Raw genomic sequence first — 18869 nt, 5'->3', positions numbered from 1 at the left:
AATGCATGAGAGTTGGCAACCCTGATAGCAGAATTATACATAGAATAGCAGTTCCCCCAGTCCTACTACAGAGTTATTCAGAGCCATTAACACTACACTATTTTAACAATATATATATATTTTTTTTTTAAAAAGCACAGCAAGTTTTATTTTTTGTAATCAAATTTATTCAGTGTAACTGGAACTCTATACACAGTTGCTATTAGGACATCACAACGCAACAGTCAACACTGTTGTCAACAACTACTGAGATGGGTGTTAACGATTAGTATGTTTCAAGGCAGGATAAGGCAGATTAGCTCATGTTTGTGACTTCTTTAAACTGGAGGCTCAGAACTGCATGACGGTTCGAACACTGTGGGAGACACACAGGAGAAATGTTTGCATTTGAATGTAATTTTCTTTTGTCATACTGCATAAACATGATATTAACAAGTAGCACCAGATAAAAAAAGGCAGGTTAAGGCAAGTACCTCTTTCCAGCATGCATCAAGTCAAAGGCATCATTGATCTGGTCGAAGGGCAATGTGTGAGTGACAAACTCATCTACCATCAGCTTCTTGCTCATGTAGTCATTCACCAGCTTTGGAACACTCTCCACACTTTTCCAGCCTGAAGGGCAAACAGCAAAAGGAAAGGCATTCTCTTGTAGAGTGGATTGTATAATACAACATATTTAATAAAACATAAAGCACTTGCACTGAAGGGCAAAATTTTAAGATGCACTCAGAGATGTTTTCCTTATTAAAAAAAAAAAAGTTTTACTCCTAAAGAAATGAGTAGTGACTTTGTAAAATATGTATAAAATCATGAGCACTCACATGAGATGAAGACTCCATTAAATCTCAGTAACCTTATAAATGCTGTTTCATTCTACATGGAGAGGGTCCCCTCATGGGGGCTGCCATGTTAGAATCACATAGAGTCAGCAAGGAGGCCCCGCCCACTCGTGGGAGAAAGCAAAGCGCTGTTACCATAGTTAATCATACATTCCTATGAGGAAAACGGGAGAAATATTCAATAGATTTGGCTATTTTAACAATGAAAAACATGACGATAAGCTGTTGTGTAGTTTTTTGCACTTCAAACAATGCCAAATACCCCGAAACTGAGTTTTTAATTACCCGCCAACTGACAGAAATATAAGCCACCCTAAGACAGAAGTTTACGTTTATGACAGTCACATTAATATTTTGTCATTCGATTGGCATCTTAAAACATTTTTATTTATACCTTTTAATATGACTGATGATTAATGAAATGACTGTACACATAAAATAGCTCAAATTTCACAGCAAATTTACCAGAAACCCCATTTACTAAACACTTTGCTAAACCGAACTTACCGAGACATACATCCCCTTAGAAATGTTTGACCGAAACATGAAAAACAATAAACAAAGCTCCAATCCGATCATGTCAAGTTTTCTCATGTATCTTGTCTTGTTTTCTGGTATTAACTGCTGGAACCACTGTTGTGATGATATAATGATCGATTTAGTCTTGAATCTGCTCGGATGTTTCCCAAATACATAAAAGCACGTATCCAGCATATGGTCGACTGCAGCCACAGCGCTCTTCTTTAGGGTTCTTTTTCTGTCAGTTGGTGAGCAAAATAAATAAATAAATAAATAAACAGGGTTTTGGGTTTTTTGGCATTGTTTGGAGTGCATAAAATTACACAACAGCTTTGTCATATTTTTTTGTTGTTAAAATAGCCACATTTGTAAGATATTTCTCCCCTTCTTCCTCATAGGAATGTATTAGTAACTATGGTAACGAGGTTCCGCTTTTCCCAATGCTAAACCACACCCCCGGGTATGACGCGTTGCAGACTGTATCTATGACCAGCCGGATACTACCCGCCCTGTTACTGAACACTTTCACTCATGGAATAAATGAATTATGGCTAACTTTAAGCACATAATTTCTGCAATGACATCGTAAACTATTGCATTTGAATGATGCTGCATTCAAGCCCCTGTGTGTCAGTGTAAGTCCAAGATGGTACACTCAAACAATTACTGAGTGCAACTTGAAATCTTAGTTTTGTCCTAGGGACACAACGATATAAAAAATTCTTGGCCGATACATACACCAAAAGAAAAAAGAAAAATACAAGATAGAAATTTAAAAAAAATAATCTCTCTCTCTCTCTCTGTACAGAGAGAGGTATTATTAATAAACAACAACGCTGTAAAAATGACACTGTCGTGCATTTTCAAAACGTAAAGTGTTATGAAAGATGAATGAAGGAATGTATTTTTTACCTTGTTTTAACAACTCTAATATTTAAAAGATTGTTTTCTTTTAACGGTAATTATGGATGAAAAACATTACAAACAACATCTCTTTTAAAGAAAACATTAGACTTTGTCTTCATAGTTTTACACTTGTGCTCGTCTTCTAATCACCTGAAAGACTTCAGAAGACATGAAGATGTTTCCGATAATGCCGCCATGGGAGAAAGGTTGTTCCTGGCAGGATAGTCAGCCTTATAGGCTCCATATGGTTAGGATTAAGGTGGGGGCGGGGTTAGGGCATCTGCTGCCTGCCAGGAACAAACAAAGGCACAATAGGCACACAGTGCACAATGACGCTCCATTTTGTTTTTTGTTTTTTTATGGTGCATTCTGGGAATGTTTCGGTGCACTGGAACAATTTAGCAAATTAAGACAGCCCTAGATGATTAAAAAAAATAAATATGATAACATGATGTGAAATTGATGTGTAAATAGGTAATTTTACATTTCTAAAACATTTCTGCAGTTCTGTTTTTGCAGTTCTATATAACAGAACTCACCTTTTATGGTGCATATTAGAACTGAACATTACAAATTAATATTAAGCATATTATTTGACATTTTCAGGTTATCTTTCTTATGAAAGCTATTTATTTCTATAACACAAAGAAAAAAAACTATAAACTTTAACTATGACCGATATGCCAATAGTTTTAATTTGGTCGATAACTGCCCGATAAATATTGGTGGCTGATACATCATTGCATCCCTATTTTAATAAAGTGTTCCTCATTAGTCCTTCAAATATACCACATTTAGATTCATCAATTCAAATTTCACGTCAAATACATCAAACGTATTTGGATGACAAGATTTTCAGTCAGTTTGTCACAAAAGGCTATTGTATGGCTTCAGAAGACTTAGAATATAGCACGCAAGTCATAAACCACCTTTATAATACTTTTATCGTGCTTTTTCTTTGTCATTTTGGAGCTTGACAGCACACGTTTCCATTTACCTTCATTATGTGGAAAGGAGTGTTCAGTAAATTCACCTTTTGTGTTTTAGGGAAAAAAAGAAAGTCATTGGGGATTGGAAAGACATGAGCAGATGATATATTTTTTGGGGGGATAAACCATTTCTTTAAAAAAAAAAAAATACACCCACCACCAAAGGCTGTGCCTTTCCATGTACGCCCTGTTACTAGCTGGAAAGGGCGGGTGGAGATTTCTTGACCTGCCCCTGCCACGCCAATGATGACACTGGTTCCCCAGGCTTTGTGACATGCCTCAAGAGCAGCTCTCTGAAATCCCCAAAAAATTTGATAGTGTTGATCATGCTAAACCCAAGCCACATATATAATAGGCCTTTTATGCACTTCACATCAAGTACACATTATTATGAGTCACCATGGCAGCAAATGTTTTGAGGGGAAATGATAACTGCAACTGAACTGAAATCTACAGTATTACAGTAGACATTTGGGTGGCTGTATTACGCAGCTTTGGTTCATCCCTAATGGAACGGATATTGTTTCTGCAGCTTACCATAATGCCAACATTGCCGATGCATTCAAAAGAATAGTCAACTCCTCCATCTGTCAGCTCCACCAGCACCTCCTGAATAGATTTGCTGTGGTCTTTGGGGTTCACAAACTCAGTGGCTCCAAACTTTTTGGCAATTTTAAACTTGTCTGGATTGATGTCAATGCCAATGATCCTGGTGGCACCCTGAGACTTGCAGCCCATTATGACGGCGAGGCCGACAGCTCCCAAACCGAACACAGCACATGTAGAGCCAGCTTCAACCTACCAGGGTGAGCAAGAGTCTGTTGACTATGGGATTTTTGGAAAAGCAGCAAATACGCAAATATAAACAAATACATACTAATTTCTCCTAAATAAATTAAATGAGTAGCTGGATCAGAGCACAGATGCAGCATGCAGACCTTGGCAGTGTTGAGAGCAGCTCCATATCCAGTTGAGATGCCACAGCCCAGCAAACAGACTTTGTCCAGGGGAGCATGTTCATCCACTTTGGCCAGAGAGATTTCAGCCACAACGGTGTACTCAGAGAAGGTGCTGGTACCCATGAAGTGGAAGAGCTGCTTGCCTTTACAGGTGAACCTAGAGGTGTTATCGGGCATCAGACCCTGACCCTGGGTCACCCTAAACAAAATGACATCAGCAAGGAGTCTCTACAAAGCAAAATTGCTTCTAGTTGTGCAAATTAGTGTGGACATTGAAGAGATCTCTCATAAAGGAAAACCTTTTTATAATTACCTGATCTTCTGACACAAGTTGGTTTTGGGGTTTTTACAAAACTTGCATTCTCCACACTGGGGCACATATAGTGGAATGACAGTATCACCTTGATAAAAAATGAGGCTGATAAAGATTGCTGCTCTAATACTTCTCACATTTTGAAAACATTACAATTTAAAGGAATAGTTCACCCAAAACTTCTCTCATTGCTTACTGACCCTCATGTCATCCCAGATATGTATGACTTTCTTTCGTCTGCAGAACACAAAGATTTTAGAAGAATATCTCAGTGACCAAAACTTTGAAGCTCCAAAAAGCAAATAAAAGGCAGCATAAATGTAATCTGCAAGACTCCAGTGGTTTAATACATGTCTTCTGAAGCGATCCAATCAATTTTGGATGAGAACAGACCAGAATGTAACTCCTTTTTCACCATAAATCTTGACATCAGCAGTCTCCTTGGAGATTACACTTCCTAGTGCCATCTAGCACTCTGTGCATGCGTCAAGCACTAGGAAGTGTAATCGAGCTTGAAATCATGATCATGCCTAGAGACTGCAATGGTAAGATGTACAGTGACAAATGAGATATATTTTGGTCTGTTCTCACCCAAAACCAACTGAATCACTTCTGTAGACATTAATTAAACCACTGGAGTCATATGGATTACTTTTATGCTGCCTTTGTGCTTTTTAGAGCTTCAAAGTTCTGGTCAGCATTCACTTGCATTGTACGGACCTACAGAGCTGAGATACTCTTCTCAAAATCTTCGTATGTGTTTTGCAGAACAAAGAGAGACACATCTAGGATGGTATGAGGGTGAGTGAATGATGAGAGAATTGTAATTTTTTGGGTGAACTATTCTTTTAGTTCACGAGAGGCTATTTAGACCTAAAATATTTTGACATGCCTGGTTTGAATTTGGTGACCCCTTCCCCGACACTCTCAACGGTGCCTGCCCCCTCGTGACCAAGGATGACAGGAAACAAGCCCTCAGGGTCACTTCCACTCAGAGTATAAGCATCAGTGTGACACACACTTGTAGCATGAATCTGAAACATACAACCATAGTTGTATTTTGAATATCAACTAAATTTTTTTCTATGACTTTGTGAAATAGCTTTTTAATAAAGAACACACACTTCTACTACTCTACAACAGCAGTGCCAAAACTGAATGTAGAGCCGAGGAGGGCGGGGCCGGAATGACGCATGCCCGGTCCCCAATCAGCCTGATGGGGCGTGCGAGGGATAAAGGCGGCCGGGGACGACAGTTCGAGAAAGAGAGAGAATTACAGGCAGATGTACTGTGTGTTTATGGTTGTGTGTTTTTGGTTGTTTATTAAATTATTAAGTTGTCAAGCCAGTTCTCGCCGCCTCCTTTCCACTGAACCCCCTTACACTGAACTTCCGTGCAACTGCTTTGTGTAAATCTGTCACATAACATGGCGTTTTGACAGGGTAAAGCTGCAACCCAGTTTGTAAGAGCTTTTAACAGAGCTCAAGCAATTAAAATGAGAATCTTGACTATATCAATTATGCTGCACAAGAGGTTCCCACTGATAACCAAGACATCTCTACAAATGACAGTCACACACACACAAAAATCATAATCATTATTTAACATTATGAACAAAATAAACATTTTTTTTTTTTTTTAAATAGCCAAATTATATTACACACTAATTTCAGCTTGGTAGTGAAAACCCTCATGTTTCAAGGTCTGAATAGTCTAACTTGGTACATACAGTTAAAGTCAGAAGTTTACATACACTTAGACTTAAGTCATTAAAACTCAATCCACAGATTTAATGTTAGCAAACTATAGTTTTGGCAAGTCATTTAAAACATCTACTTTGTGCATGACACAAGTAATTTTTCCAACAATTGTTTACAGACAGAATGTTTTACTATTAATTGACTATATCACAATTCCAGTGGATCAGAAGTTTACATACACTAAGTTAACTGTACCTTTAAGCAGCTTGGGAAATTCCAGAAAATTATGTCAATTAGCTTCTGATAGGAGGTGTACTGAATTGGAGGTGTACCTGTGGATGTATTTTAAGGCCTACCTTCAAACTCAGTGCCTCTTTGCTTGACATCATGGGAAAATCAAAAGAAATTAGTCAAGAATTCAGAAAAAAAATTGTGGACCTGGTTCATCCTTGGAAGCAATTCCCAAATGCCTGAAGTTACCACGTTCATCTGTACAAACAATAGTACGCAAGTATAAACACCATGGGACCACGTAGCCATCAAACCACTCAGGAAGGAGATGAATTCTGTCTCCTAGAGATGAATGAAGTTTTGTGCGAAAAGTGCAAATCAATCCCAGAACAACAGCAAAGGACCTTGTGAAGATGCTGGAGGAAACAGGTAGACAAGTATCTATATCCACAGTAAAAAAAAGTCCTATATCGACATAACCTGAAAGGCTGCTAAGCAAGGATGAAGCCAATGCTCCAAAATAGCATAAAAAAGCCAGACTACAGTTTGCAAGTGCACATGTGGACAAAGATCTTACTTTTTGGAGAAATGTCCTCTGGTCTAATGAAAAACAAAAAGACAAGAAAATTGAACTTTTTGGCCATAATGACCATCGTTATGTTTGAAGGAAAAATGGTGAGACTTGCAAGCAGAATCAACAATTAACCCCCTCTATTACCCCTCCCCAATCCACCCTGGCCCCCAACAACATCCCAGTGGTCGTACATTATTATAGACACAAAAATAACAATAATCACACATCTAGAAATGTCAGATTAGGGCTGCACAATTATAGTAAAAATCATAATTGTCGATTATTGCCCTTGATATTTTAATCACGATTATTAATGTCGTATTAAATTACTGTGACAACACAAAGCAAGCAACCGTGTGGATCTTCAGAGTAGCAGATTTCAATGGTGGATATAAGCTGCGCTCCAGTTTCTTTAAGCATCTTTTAAGCATTATATTGTATTGTATTTTATATTGTAATAATGTTTGTTAAGGTAAGGCAGATCAAAATAATTTTAAATAGATATCTATGGTATAGAATAAATTAAATTATTGCTAAATTACTGCTTAAGTTATTAGTCCACGTACAGCAAATAATATGGCAAATTCAATATTCAAACTTATTAACAGCTTATTTAAATCAACCAAGTTACTGCATTCAGTAAGCCCTTTGGTGGCGAGATAGGGGACCATTCATCCCGTTAGATCTTCAATTGTGATATTGTCTATGTAAGAACATCGTTAGATCATTTCTGGCCTCAGTGGTTGCACTTTGGAAATTAAAAACAGTCATTTGCGATCTGAGTTTGTGAGATTCCTGAAAATGTAAAATCTACCAATACCAGCTGCATTTTAAGTGGGTCTTATTGGGCTCTGAGTGATAACGACTAGTAGCAGCCGGTGCCAGCCAAACAAAACTTCAGTCTACTACGATAGACTTCAGATGATGAACTGATGCCAACTCCAACCATAAGACATGGGATACATCATATGCCATTGCCTGAACCTTGGACTTAGGATAGACCTCACCAAAATTACCCGCCAGTTGAACTGCAATGCACCTCACTGATCTCTGCCTGCATCACCTCGGTCTAATGATGGACTACACTCTTATAATGGAATACATAGACTCAGTTAATTGCCAACAAAACCCTTCATCAGCCAACTAACAAGGACAATGCATCTATTGGCACTTTTCCACTGCACGTTACGGTTCAACTCGACTCTGCTCGCTTTACTTTTCTGAGCTTGCTTTTCAACTGCAGTTTAGTACCGCCTCAAAGTGGGTTGGATTATAGGCTGATCGTCATTGTTGCGCCACCTCTACTGCCGTGACATCATCTTAAATGCGACACAAACATTACTGACCATAAACAATAACATGACCGCTAGCTGTTAGCTACTAGCTCATTGTGCTGCATAAAGCAGTTGTTGCATGGTGATTTTACACAAGTGTAACATTGGCATTGTTGTTTTAGAAGCAAGCTTTCCAACAGCTGGTCAACTAAATAAAGTGAAGCTTTCAAGCAGAATATAGAGTTAACGTAACAAAACCTACCATCCTCCATCATGGACTACAACAACACCGTGGCCGAGTCCAGGGCACTCTCCCTCCCATTGCTCGCCAGTCTATTGCCATAGACAGCGTCCATTTGGTCGAACCACTTCCACTTTCTTCTGTTTGAACCACTCCGTCTGTTGTGGTCCTTGATGGTTCTGTAGTCACTTTTAAGTTTGTTTGTTTTTTTACTTTTCCCTACACTATTGGTAAGTCCGGTGGTAGCCGTGTGCGGCCAACAACTGAGACACTTCCTGAAAGACTTTTTCATTTCGCGTTGTTTCATTCAATAATTTAATAATTATAATAATTTTCTTTATTTATCACACATTATACATTTGCACATATACAGTGAAATTCTTCTTTTTCACATATCCCAGCTAGGCTGGGGTCAGAGTGCAGGGTCAGCCATAATACGGCACCCCTGGAGCAGATAGGGTCAAGGGCCTTGCTCAAGGGCCTAACAGTGGTATCTTGGCGGGCTTGAACCCCCGACCTTCTGATCAGTAACCCAGAGCCTTAACCGCTGAGCTACCACTGCCCCCCCTCGTCATTAACGAGAGGAACGTCTGCACCTCGTTTATTGACCACGGTGTGGTTTTGCGCACAGCCATATCTTTTTTACAAAATCGAAAGTTGCATGAACATATGATATTGCTGTTGCTAACTTTAAAACTAGCGGGTTGATGTCCCGTGTCACAAATCCAGTGATGCTGGTAGTGACGATTCTCTCTGACCAATCAGTGATCTGCAGGGTTTTGACATCACATTTAGTATCGGCTCGGCTCGCTTGGAACCTCGACCGAGGAGGTACTAAAAAAAGTACCAGGTACTATCCACAGTGGGAAACGCCCAAAGCGAGCAGAGCAGAGTCGAGCTGTACCGTGCAGTGGAAAAGCCCCATAAGTGAACTACTACAGTTAATCTAGGATGGACTTCAAAGACATTAGTCATTAATCTTACAGTTCATACAAAATATTTGTTTAAACACTGACCCTTGACACTTACTTAGTTTAATCATTTTAAACCATAACTTGCACTACACATATGTAATACTGGCATTATATTCATAATGTTAGCCAGAGGGGAACTGGCCCCCACAGTGAGCCTGGTTTCTCCCAAGGTTATTTTTCTCCATTAACCAACATCTTATGTCGTTTTGTGTTTCATGCCACAGTCGCCTTCGGCTTGCTCACTGGGTTTCTAAATACAATGATTATTAAATTACTTATTTTTAAACAATTCACAATCGTATTTTATCAAACTACACAATGATGACCAAGACATTATAGATATTACAGTTTCATTTTCTGTTAATGCATGATTTTCTGCAAAGCTGCTTTGAAATTATGTGTGCTGTGAAAGGCTATACAAATAAAAATTACTTGACTGTTTTCTACGACTAAATGTCAGGAATTGTGAAAAGCTGAGTTTAAATATATTTGTCTAATGTGTATGTAAACTTCTGACTTCAACTGCAGATACATGTGTATTTTTTGTCTAAAAGAAACACATCAAACTGGGTTCTAAGCTTAACTCATCAAGTGATCTGGAAGTGTCTGTGCAGTGTGCACACCACATAACATTTGTTTTAGTCAAGAGGTACTATGTTCGGATTAATTGTTCACCTTAACTCTGACTTCATGGCGTTGGGGTGGAGCTATGTCCACCTCCTCAATAGAGAGAGGCTTACCAGCCTCCCAGGCCACTGCTGCCTTGCATTTGATCACCTGTGGATGAAAAAAAATTGTAAGAGATGCTTTGGAATCTCCTTTTCCTCTATAATGAAGGTTATATAAGTTACTGCTCTATAAGTTTTTATGCAGATGCATTATTTAAGCTAGATATAGATGCAGTTACACATAATACATCATATTTTGAAAGTGTCATACAATTTAGTTCATGCCCATTAAATCTGCCCAACGTGCTGAATCACTTACGTGCATGCTGGCTTAAAATCTGTGCTAAAATTTGGTGAAATGCTCTATCGCCATGGATTCAAAAATCAGGAAATTGGTAACAGGTTGATATTCTACGCACGCGATGTCACATAACAGAATAATACAGTAAACAAGGGCAACGAAAACAGGTCAAAGCAGCACAATGGATCTTTGTAGTCCTAAACTCAAGTACAATATGCACAAGCGTTACAACATAATTGTTTATTATTTTGTTACTACAGAGTTAGCACGAACAGTGTAGAATTGCGTCCATTAAACGTCATAAATTAATGGTTTGTGTTCTTCAAACCATGAAGGCATATTTCGCCTGGAAACTTACTTTCCCCGTTGTGTCCATGCTTTTCTTACACCGCGAGAGAGAAAGAGGGGTGTGGAAAACAGAAGAGCTCTTTCTCCAGCTAATCAGAAACAAGAGGACATGCTTGAGCAAAGTACGTTGTTTTTATCAGCGCAAGTCAACGCTTTGGCCTGTCATTGGTCGGTTGCAAAATAATAGCTTTGCAGTGCAGATTAATTCTAAACCAAAGGGCAGTTTTCACTCAAACTAGAAACAGCCTGTCAATGCACTTTCTGATGTCTGCAGGCTGCTATACGACAGATTCTGTTATCAGCATCTTTTTCTATCACAATTCTCAAGTTATTTTTAGCAGTAGCCAGTTGCATACTATTTGTCTTACTCAAAGTTGTCTCTACAGTGGAGGGCATAGAAAAATCTCTGACTAAACACTTTGTACAGCTGCTGACAGCAATGTACAGTTTTTCTTTTTAATATGAAGAGTTTCTCTTAGGTTTGCAGAACCAATAATAATATCTTACCCAATCTGAAAGGACGGAACAACCCACAATCTAGACTTTAGTTTGTTTTTGTTTTGTTTTTTGTGAACAAACATGCCATTTGGGCTGCAACTAATGATTATTTTGAAAATCAATTAATCCAGCTATTATTGCAGAGATAAATTGTTAGCTCTTATCCGATTATTCAGCTTGTGCCCTGACTTAAAAGGTTGTATTAAACATGCTTACTAACAATAGAGGACAAAATCATCTTTTAAAAATACCTCTAAATGACATTCACTGAATTAAAGGGGGGAAAAATACTTAAGTTTAATTCAGTAAATAAATTCACTGCAAAATCAAGTCGTGTTTTTGTCATTTTCCATTTAAAATGGTCTAAAAATCATTTTAAACAAGATACATTTACTTGAGAAGCAACATATATTTAGACTTGCTTTAGGAGAATGTATCTTAAATATAAATGTATTTTGTATATAAGTGTATTTGTTAACTTGGTTATACTTCTGCAAGTGCAGTAAAGACAAAATATACTTTTATTCAAGATCTATTCTCTATAAACAAGTCTAAATATCTTATATGTTGCTTCTCAGGTGAATGCATCTCTTTTTAAAGTACTTTTATATATTTTAAAATATCTGTATTTTTAAAATTATATTCAACATTCTTACATAAAAAAAATTTTTATTCTGCTGTATAGCTGCTAAAGAACACATACATTGTTTTAACTGAGTTTTAGATATTTATACTGTAAAACAAGCAAAAACAAAATCAAAAACGTATTTTCTTTAACAAAAAACAAACTGTGTATTGCTAATTTTCTTCACGATGAGAAATGCACAGTGACACGTATATTATGATACGATAAGTCGCGAGCCATCACGTTATAATCCAGCTGCAGCAAGCGCACGAGGGGGATGAGCGTCCCCGGAACAGTGTGTGCATCAGCCGGGTGCAGTTTCAATCTCTCCCCCTTAGATCGGGACATTCACGCAACTCACAGAAGAGGCGCTGACTGCACAGAGAAATGCCAGTTTCGGAGTTTGTAGTTATTTGCATGACCTGCTTCCTTATCATTTGAACTTTATTAAAGCTATAACACATTAAATATAACTGCATTAAAGGGTGTTTCCTTTAAAGACGCTCGACACAAGTTTTGCTGCAGCTCTGCTTATTCCACAACGAGGGTGCTTCTGTATTTACTTATTTTGTATTTTTGCATTATAATTCTCTCATACTTCGCAATCTACATCACCTGAAGCTGTTTGGAAAGTTTAGAGTGCATCTGGACTGTGAGCTGTGTAATTCTTCCTCTCCTCAATCAGGCACAAACTGCAGTGCTGCTCTCACGTGTCATCATTAGAGTTTAATGTGATCTCATGTTACGTTAAATGAGATCAAACAACTATTCGACAAAGGACATTTTTGTCGACAATTTTGTATTGTCCATGTTGTCGATAACGTCGTCTAATCGTTTCAGCCCTACATGCCATTACAAGTAGTCTGATATAACACACCAATCACATATCAAATGCGTTTACCTAGTTAACTTTAAAACAGAGTTGTAAATATACAATAGATTTTGTTTTGCAAGTCCATGATAATTTCAAAGTTGACAAAATTCAAATGTCCATTACAATAACAGCATTGTAATTTTTACATTATTTCATCATGGTAGTGTTGGCTTTTTTCCCCCCACACTACAACATGGTCATGTTGTTACTGAACCAACTCCCAGCAATGTGAAAACGTAAGTGGACACAAACCAACCAGTAAAGGTTTTGTGGGAGACACCTGTCATCTTGTACACAGACATGTGCCAACTTAAAACATTAGCCCTATCAGTACACCAAATAAAAATCGAATTGCTGAAGAAAATACACAAATGGTACAAAACTAAGTAAAAAGTTCAGCTGTACAGGAGAGGCATCAATTAAGAGTCAAGAGACTGTGTTAGGCCCCAAATTCTGCTTCTGGCTTCTCCCTGTAAGCCTCCTATGCAGATAAAATGACATGTCCTATTCCTTTATGGCCTTCATCATCTTCCACCTGCAAAGCAAGCAGAGTGCATATTTTGTGCTGAACTAAATTAAAGCGATGACAGCCTCATTCGCTTTTTTTAATTTCAGTAATTTTCATATGTCATTATTGATTTCTGATGATCAAAAACTGCCAACCCACCTCTGAATCCACGTCCACTGCCTCCACCTCTACCTCCCCTGAACCCACTGCTGCCTCTGCCACCTCCACGTCCACCAAATCCTCCTCCACGACCACCACGAAATCCACCTGCAAATGTCACAATGTTGGGTCTGTTCCAAAACCTAGTGAGCTTCATCTGGTGGTGGCATTTTAAGGCATAATAGGAGCTCTCCGGACACGAAGGCTGTTCCAAAATGTAGGCGTCTTAATTATGCTGCCTCCTAATACAGGTGCATCTCAATAAATTAGAATGTCGTGGAAAAGTTCATTTATTTCAGTAATTCAACTAAAATTGTGAAACTCGTGTATTAAATAAATTCAATGCACACAGACTGAAGTAGTATAAGTCTTTGGTTCTTTTAATTGTGATGATTTTGGCTCACATTTAACAAAAACCCACCAATTCACTATCTCAAAAAATTAGAATACATCATAAGACCAATAAAAAAACATTTTTAGTGAATTGTTGGCCTTCTGGAAAGTATGTTCATTTACTGTATATGTACTCAATACTTGGTAGGGGCTCCTTTTGCTTTAATTACTGCCTCAATTCGGCGTGGCATGGAGGTGATCAGTTTGTGGCACTGCTGAGGTGGTATGGAAGCCCAGGTTTCTTTGACAGTGGCCTTCAGCTCATCTGCATTTTTTGGTCTCTCGTTTCTCATTTACCTCTTGACAGTACCCCATAGATTCTCTATGGGGTTCAGGTCTGGTGAGTTTGCTGGCCAGTCAAGCACACCAACACCATGGTCATTTAACCAACTTTTGGTGCCAGTAGCAGGTGCCAAATCCTGCTGGAAAATGAAATCAGCATCTTTAAAAAGCTGGTCAGCAGAAGGAAGCATGAAGTGCTCCAACATTTCTTGGTAAATGGGTGCAGTGACTTTGGTTTTCAAAAAAGCACAATGGACCAACACCAGCAGATGACATTGCACCCCAAATCATCACAGACTGTGGAAACTTAACACTGGACTTCAAGCAACTTGGGCTATGAGCTTCTCCACCCTTCCTCCAGACTCTAGGACCTTGGTTTCCAAATGAAATACAAAACTTGCTCTCATCTGAAAAGAGGACTTTGGACCACTGGGCAACAGTCCAGTTCTTCTTCTCCTTAGCCCAGGTAAGACGCCTCTGACGTTGTCTGTGGTTCAGGAGTGGTTTATCAAGAGGAATACGACAACTGTAGCCAAATTCCTTGACATGTCTGTGTGTGGTGGCTCTTGATGCCTTGACCCCAGCCTCAGTCCATTCCTTGTGAAGTTCACCCAAATTCTTTAATCGATTTTGCTTGACAATCCTCATAAGGCTGCGGTTCTCTCGGTTGGTTGTGCATCTGTTTCTTCCACACTTTTTCCTTCCACTCAACTTTCTGTTAACATGCTTGGATACAGCACTCTGTGAACAGCCAGCTTCTTTGGCAATGAATGTTTGTGGCTTACCCTCCTTGTGAAGGGTGTCAATGATTGTCTTCTGGACAACTGTCAGATCAGCAGTCTTCCCCATGATTGTGTAGCCTCGTGAACCAAACTGAGAGACCATTTTGAAGGCTCAGGAAACCTTTGATTTGTGATTTGAGTTGATTAGCTGATTGGCATGTCACCATATTCTAATTTTTTGAGATAGTGAATTGGTGGGTTTTTGTTAAATGTGAGCCAAAATCATCACAATTAAAAGAACCAAAGACTTAAACTTCTTCAGTCTGTGTGCACTGAATTTATTTAATACACGAGTTTCACAATTTGTGTTGAATTACTGAAATAAATGAACTTTTCCACAACATTCTAATTTATTGAGATGCACCTGTATATGAGCCAAAACGGTCTTTAAGATCAACTGGTCAGCTGACCTTAAAGACTGTTTCGGCTCATATATCTTAAGTAATTCCACCAAATATGGGGGAGCTAAATTGTGCAGCGGTTTAAAAATAAAAACCAACAGTTTAAAATTTATACTATACTGAATCGAGCTTAATGATTCTAAACTTAATGATTCCTAGGACCAGACGGAAAATGAGTAGAGATCGAGCATTTGCAGTGGCACCTCCTAAACGTTGGAATAACTTACCTCTTTACCTCAGATTGGCACCAACGTTAAGCATTTTTTAAATCTTCTGGTGTTAGCATTTGATGCGGCAGGGTAATTATGACTGGTCGCATCTATTTCCATCTTGGGGCTTTATTTTATTTTACATTGTGCTATTAGTGATTTTATTGTTATGCGTTTTTTTTATGGTTATGTATGTGACTCTTAAAATGTACAGCACTTTGGTCAACGGACTGTTGTTTAAATAGTGCTTTATAAATACAAAAGAAAGAAAGAGTTGTGCGCTGCATGTGAGAAAAGACATTTGAATGTCGCGCAGATTTGCTGCCTATGTAGAGCGTTCCAAATCGCTCTTATGAGGCCTAATTTCAGTAAGGACACTGCCATAAAAGACAGCTGACTATGGGCAGCTCACCAATTTTGGAACAGACCCGTTAACGCTAAACAATTGTTGACTAATTACATATTACCAGAGATAACAATGAAACTGAATCGATCAGCATTGTATATTGTTTTCTTGTATCAAAATTAAATCCCAAAGTGAGTATGGTCTTACCTCCTCTCCCACCTCCACCTCTTCCTCCTCCTCTACCTCCTCGAGGAGGCCCCTTCTCACCTGGAGGCCTGGGGAGGAATCTCTGGAGGGGCAGCAGCTTCATGGGGTCAATGTAGAACTGATTCAGGAGAGGAGAAAGTGAGAAAATGAATAAAAATGGTATGCATCATTAGACACGTCCATGTAAAGTCACTCTGATATACAATTATACGCATTATAAATTTGCATCTGGGCTGAGGATATTCAGGAACAACCAACAATTTGAGCTTACCTTCTGTAACTTCTTGAAGGAGGATGCCTTCATATTTTCAGAAAGTTTGACAGAAAAATACTGAGGAATTTCTTAAGGACTTATTCATATTTATGGAAATGAATTTTAGCTTATAAAAATTAATTATAAAGGAATGCCTCACCTAACGTCACTATGATGTTTTGGAGTCATTTTAAAGGGATAGTTCACCCCAAAATTTAATTCTCTCATTATTTACTCACCCTCATAATATCCCAGGTGTGTATTACTTTTTTCTTCACCAGAACACATTTAAAAAATAAATAAATCTTAGCTCAGTAGGTCTTTAAAATGCAAGTGAATGGAGATTTCTCTTTTGAAGCTCCAAAACTCACATACAGTCAGCATAAACATCATCCATACAACACCACCTGTTAATGTCGTCAAAAGTGATATGATCACTTTTGGTGCAAAAAATATCCATATTTAAGTACTTTTTAACTATAAGCCATTGCTTCTGTTAGGCTTCACGAGAGGGTGAAGTCCAAGCGGTCTCTCATGTGGCGTATTCGCGTTTCCACGATACAGATGTAATCTCTAGTTCGCCACTCAGTTGAGACATCCATGGTAAGCACACAAACACACTACTGTGAGTAAAGAAACAGATAAATACAGATCTAAACCAAAACCAACCAAGCTACTGTACAGCATTCCTCCTTTTCACTTGTAAACGGCGCTGTTCTTCCGGCTGTGACGCATGTGCGACAGTTCTCACGCATTTCAATGCCAATGGGATTACGTCACACGAGTGCACCGTTTCTGACCAGAAGCATGATTTAGAGTTAAAAAGTACTTAAATATTGATCTTTTCACACCAAATGCAACCGTGTCGCTTTTGAATAGCTTAATTTAACAGCTGGTGTCATATGGATGACGTTTATGCTGACTGTCTGTGATTTTTGGAGCTTCAAGAGAAATCTCCATGCACTTGCATTTAAAGGACCTAATGAGTGAAGATATTTTTCTGTTTTAATTCAAATGTGTTCTGGTGAAAAAAGGGAGTCATACACACCTGGGATATCATGAGAGCGAGTAAATAATAGGAATTTTCATTTTTGGGTGAAGTATCCCTTTAAAGGTCGACAGCCCCAGATCACCTGCAGTAACATTTTAAGGATACAAAATCACGAAGCTGCCCAAAGATCTCATCCACCTTTCCAATCTGTTCTTTGTTTTCAAGGTATACAGGAGCATTGAAGTAGGGAACTTTATTTTCCTCCGTCACACATTTACAGACAACCTCATCTTCACAAGGGTGCATAAACTCTCCTAGGGCTAAAAATAAATAAAGATCAAAACAAGCAGTTTTGCAATGCCTATCACACACACAAAGTAATAACCCAAAAACAAAGCACTTGACATTAAAGCACAGGAAACAAACAACCTTACAGACAACATGTTCAGGTGGGCCAAAGTCTTGCTGTCTGTTAAATCCACCTCTGCCGCCACCTCGACCAAATCCTCCGCCTCGTCCGCCACCACGACCAAATCCTCCGCCACCAAATCCTCCGCCGCCCCAACCCCCACCTCTGTTGAATCCGCCGCCACGACCACCACCACCGCGGAATGACATGATGAGTATGTAAAACTGCAGAACACATGTAAGAAAAACGTTCAGAGAATCTCTGGCTAGTGCGACATTGAGCTATGATGAATAAGAAGCTTGTTCACCGTTGGAGAAATCGATTGTATCTACAGAAGCCAAGAACGAATTAGTTAAAATATGTCTTATTGTGATTATTACCTCTAAAGAAAGAAATATGTCATGTAACATATTACTAGAATACTATCAAGCATGGCTAACCAGCAAGATTAGCTTTTAGTATCTCCAACACATCCGAATGCACAAACTGGACAAATAATACCAATAGTTCATGTGTTATACACATTTTGACATAACATATATTATTCTAAAATGTTCACCGTTAAGTAAAAATGTCAATTTACCTTAAAAATGGTCTGTGTTGAACTTCTATTAATGAGCACGCTGTTGAATCTGGAAACACATGTTATTATGCTATCTGCCGTAAATGAATACCGGCTTACAAACTGTCGTAAACACGGAAGTCTTGACCATTTCTTGGCGCAAGGGGCGCACGTGTCAAGTAAAAGGAAGCACTGAATAAATGTGCTCGCATCAAACAGAAAGCTGAAATCAGTGTTTAAATTGATAACACACTGTACTGTTTTATATATATATATATATATATATATATATATATATATATATATATATATATATATATATATATATTTTTATATTTTTTTTTTTTTTTTAATTTATTTATTTATTTATTTTTTTATATGAAATAAATCATAATAATAATAATTATTATTTTATTTTGAGTAACAGCAGAGGTCACTCTTGACACATGATAAGCTGAGTGTTAGATTCCAGTAACTCTGGAGGGGCTGAGATGGTTGTGAGGGACCAGAGCATTTGATTTCTGATCAGGGACT

General features: G+C 38.3%; 2 protein-coding genes across 3 annotated transcripts; both read right to left on the bottom strand.

Annotated features, from left to right (window-relative positions):
• Positions 1-144: 144 nt before the first annotated feature.
• On the bottom strand, positions 145-11848 carry LOC127417641 (alcohol dehydrogenase class-3-like). 2 transcript variants are annotated; one of them, XM_051657705.1, is made up of 9 exons: positions 10847-11362; positions 10195-10296; positions 5418-5559; positions 4526-4613; positions 4192-4411; positions 3791-4051; positions 3411-3546; positions 474-612; positions 145-355 (listed from the first exon to the last, which is right to left on the bottom strand). In XM_051657705.1, exons 1-9 carry the CDS (start codon positions 10862-10864, stop codon positions 331-333), a joined length of 1131 nt encoding a protein of 376 aa, XP_051513665.1. In that variant the 5' UTR covers positions 10865-11362; the 3' UTR covers positions 145-330. The 2 variants fall into 2 exon arrangements, 1 of the variants encoding a protein (XP_051513665.1); XR_007893299.1 differs by lacking the exon at positions 145-355 and adding an exon at positions 2415-2551 and having other exon boundaries at positions 10847-11848.
• A 1003-nt stretch (positions 11849-12851) lies between these two features.
• On the bottom strand, positions 12852-18439 carry LOC127417643 (H/ACA ribonucleoprotein complex subunit 1-like). Its single transcript, XM_051657711.1, has 7 exons — positions 18357-18439; positions 17799-17997; positions 17530-17684; positions 16392-16451; positions 16121-16238; positions 13501-13608; positions 12852-13368 (listed from the first exon to the last, which is right to left on the bottom strand). The coding sequence occupies exons 2-7, from the start codon at positions 17980-17982 to the stop codon at positions 13358-13360; spliced, it is 636 nt and encodes a 211-aa protein (XP_051513671.1). The 5' UTR covers positions 17983-17997; positions 18357-18439; the 3' UTR covers positions 12852-13357.
• Between the last annotated feature and the right edge of the window lie 430 nt (positions 18440-18869).

This window comes from Myxocyprinus asiaticus, chromosome 27 (assembly GCF_019703515.2).
Source record: "Myxocyprinus asiaticus isolate MX2 ecotype Aquarium Trade chromosome 27, UBuf_Myxa_2, whole genome shotgun sequence".
Taxonomy (NCBI): Eukaryota; Metazoa; Chordata; class Actinopteri; order Cypriniformes; family Catostomidae; genus Myxocyprinus; species Myxocyprinus asiaticus.
Note: the sequence above shows the minus strand (reverse complement) of the source record. Positions and strands in the feature narration are given on the sequence as shown.

Coding starts and splice junctions, on each gene's coding strand:
- LOC127417641 (XM_051657705.1), bottom strand. Junction 4,614..5,417: donor GGTCACCAAATTCAAACCAG/GCATGTCAAAAT, acceptor TTTTTTATCAAG/GTGATACTGTCATTCCACTA. Junction 3,547..3,790: donor TCGGCAATGTTGGCATTATG/GTAAGCTGCAGA, acceptor TGGGGATTTCAG/AGAGCTGCTCTTGAGGCATG.
- LOC127417643 (XM_051657711.1), bottom strand. CDS start 17,982: ATGTCATTCCGCGGTGGTGGTGGTCGTGGCGGCGGATTCAACAGAGGT. Junction 17,685..17,798: donor CCCACCTGAACATGTTGTCT/GTAAGGTTGTTT, acceptor ATTTATTTTTAG/CCCTAGGAGAGTTTATGCAC. Junction 16,452..17,529: donor TTGGGCAGCTTCGTGATTTT/GTATCCTTAAAA, acceptor GAAATTCCTCAG/TATTTTTCTGTCAAACTTTC.